Source organism: Bison bison, unplaced genomic scaffold, assembly GCF_000754665.1.
Source record: "Bison bison bison isolate TAMUID 2011002044 unplaced genomic scaffold, Bison_UMD1.0 scf7180017864287, whole genome shotgun sequence".
NCBI lineage: Eukaryota > Metazoa > Chordata > Mammalia > Artiodactyla > Bovidae > Bison > Bison bison.
In genome coordinates, this window is record NW_011494859.1 from 2,207,375 (window position 1) to 2,209,191 (window position 1,817).

At 50.6% G+C, this 1,817-nt stretch overlaps 1 protein-coding gene across 2 annotated transcripts in view; it reads right to left on the reverse strand.

The window, feature by feature from the left end:
• Positions 1-6: 6 nt before the first annotated feature.
• The window catches only part of LIPG (lipase, endothelial), a 35,567-nt gene continuing 33,756 nt past the window's right edge, over positions 7-1,817 (reverse strand). For both annotated transcript variants that reach the window (XM_010849819.1, XM_010849818.1), the window contains exon 10: positions 7-1,365. In XM_010849819.1, the coding sequence (XP_010848121.1) occupies positions 1,344-1,365 (22 nt within the window). In that variant the 3' untranslated portion in view covers positions 7-1,343. The remainder of the gene's footprint in view (positions 1,366-1,817) is intronic.

Here is a 1,817-nt window from a genome sequence, read left to right on the forward strand (position 1 = left end):
ATGGGCTTTGGCTCCAGGAAGTCTGGGTCCTCACCTGGCTCCACTACCAACCTGATATATAATTCTAGGCCCATGGCTGAACCTCACTAAGCCTTGGTTTTGTAACATAGAGATAATAGTGGCTACCCTGCTCACCTTCTGTTATGAGTCTCTAAATAAGTGATGCATGTTCAAATCTTTTGAAAATTACAAAAGGATTCCTCAGATATCATGTATATTCACTCAAACCAAGATCTAGAAGTAGGGGCTTTTCGAAGAAGTTCAGCACAGAAAGGGCACTGGTATTTGAACAAGATAATTCAAGAAGGAACAAGGATGGCATTAATTACATCTTGGCATCTGCTGTGTGCTGGTTTCCATATGAACAGACATGTGTAATCCCCTCCCATCTTCCTACACAGAAGAGATTTTGCCAATCATATCCAGCAATTGGTCACCATTCTGTCCCCAGGACGTATGACACTGCTGGTGATCAAAGATGTCACTCTGAAGGAGGATGCATGTCAACTACGAAGAAATAGGTAGAAACCACTTGAAGCCTCAGGGTCTTACATCCAACTCTTACATCCTAGAGCCCCTCAGTGCCCCTCGTGCATAGTCCTGGATCATCTAAACTGGAAGCAAGTCTAGACATCCCAAACCCGTCAGGCTTCAAATGAGGAGAGGGTCTGCAGAAATTTACTAAGGTGCCTACTGCCACTTGCTAACTGTCAGTGCTTAGCAAGTATTTGTCCAATCAAAAATGAGCAATGGAAAAAATAAGAAAGCCAATGATACGTGCTTTAGAGAGGAAGTTGGGGAGCAGGATGGAATAAAATATAACTGGGACATATTACCAGTTACCCACTGAACGACAAGAGTGAGAGTTTCTGCACCTCGCAGACCTACTCTCCCCTCCCTGGGTGAACAAGGTCCCAGGTCCTGACATCAGCCAGCTCCCAGCAGAAAGACTTCTCACTCAAGTCAGGTGAGGCCAGGCAGCGGACAGCCTTCCACACAGAGGCGCTCAGAGCCCGTGACCCTTGTCAGGTGAAGCACAGGCTCATGCAGTCACTGAGAAACCAGCCTGGTGGGCGCAGAGGTCGGGCGGCAGCCCTTTGCTCACGGACCTGGAGGGAGAGCAGTCCTAGAGCAGCTGCAAGGCCAGCAGGCACGGCGGTGCGCGCTCCCCTCCGGCGAGAAGTCCCAGCCTTCGCGGGAGGCACAGAGCCGCCCCGCGAGCAGGCTCCTCCCAGTGCTCCAGGGACAGGGTCAAGCCAGGTCCTCCCATCAGGTGGCTCCTCCACTGTAACGTCCCTCCACGGGCTTGGAAGTCGGGTGGGTGGGGGGCCCTGCAGGCACCCTCAGAGATGCTCCACGGTTGGACTGAAAGGAACCATGTGGGGGCGGAGTTGTTAGTTGGCTTCGCAGCTATGCACCTCTGCTTACCACAAGACCAAGCTTTATTCCACTCCTCTCTGCCTGTTTTACCTTCTTCCCTTTCAGAACAAATGGAGAGAGTTCTGAGTGCTCTTTCCTCCCCCTCCCCCAAAAAGCCACAGAATCAACTTGAGAAACACCACATCAGGGCCCACTCTGGGTTCCTGACTCCCTACACCTCAGTGCTGACACCTGCATATTTAGCAGAATAATCACCTTCAGCATGCACGTATATGCACGCGCGTGCACACACACACACACACACACACACACACGCAACCGCAGGGAAAACCATCAAGTCCTCTTTGCTTTGCTCTAAAAACACAGGAGAGCCTGCAATATGACAGGAAGTGGACAGAGTCAAAAGATCTTGGTTCTAAATCTCAGCTACACTAATG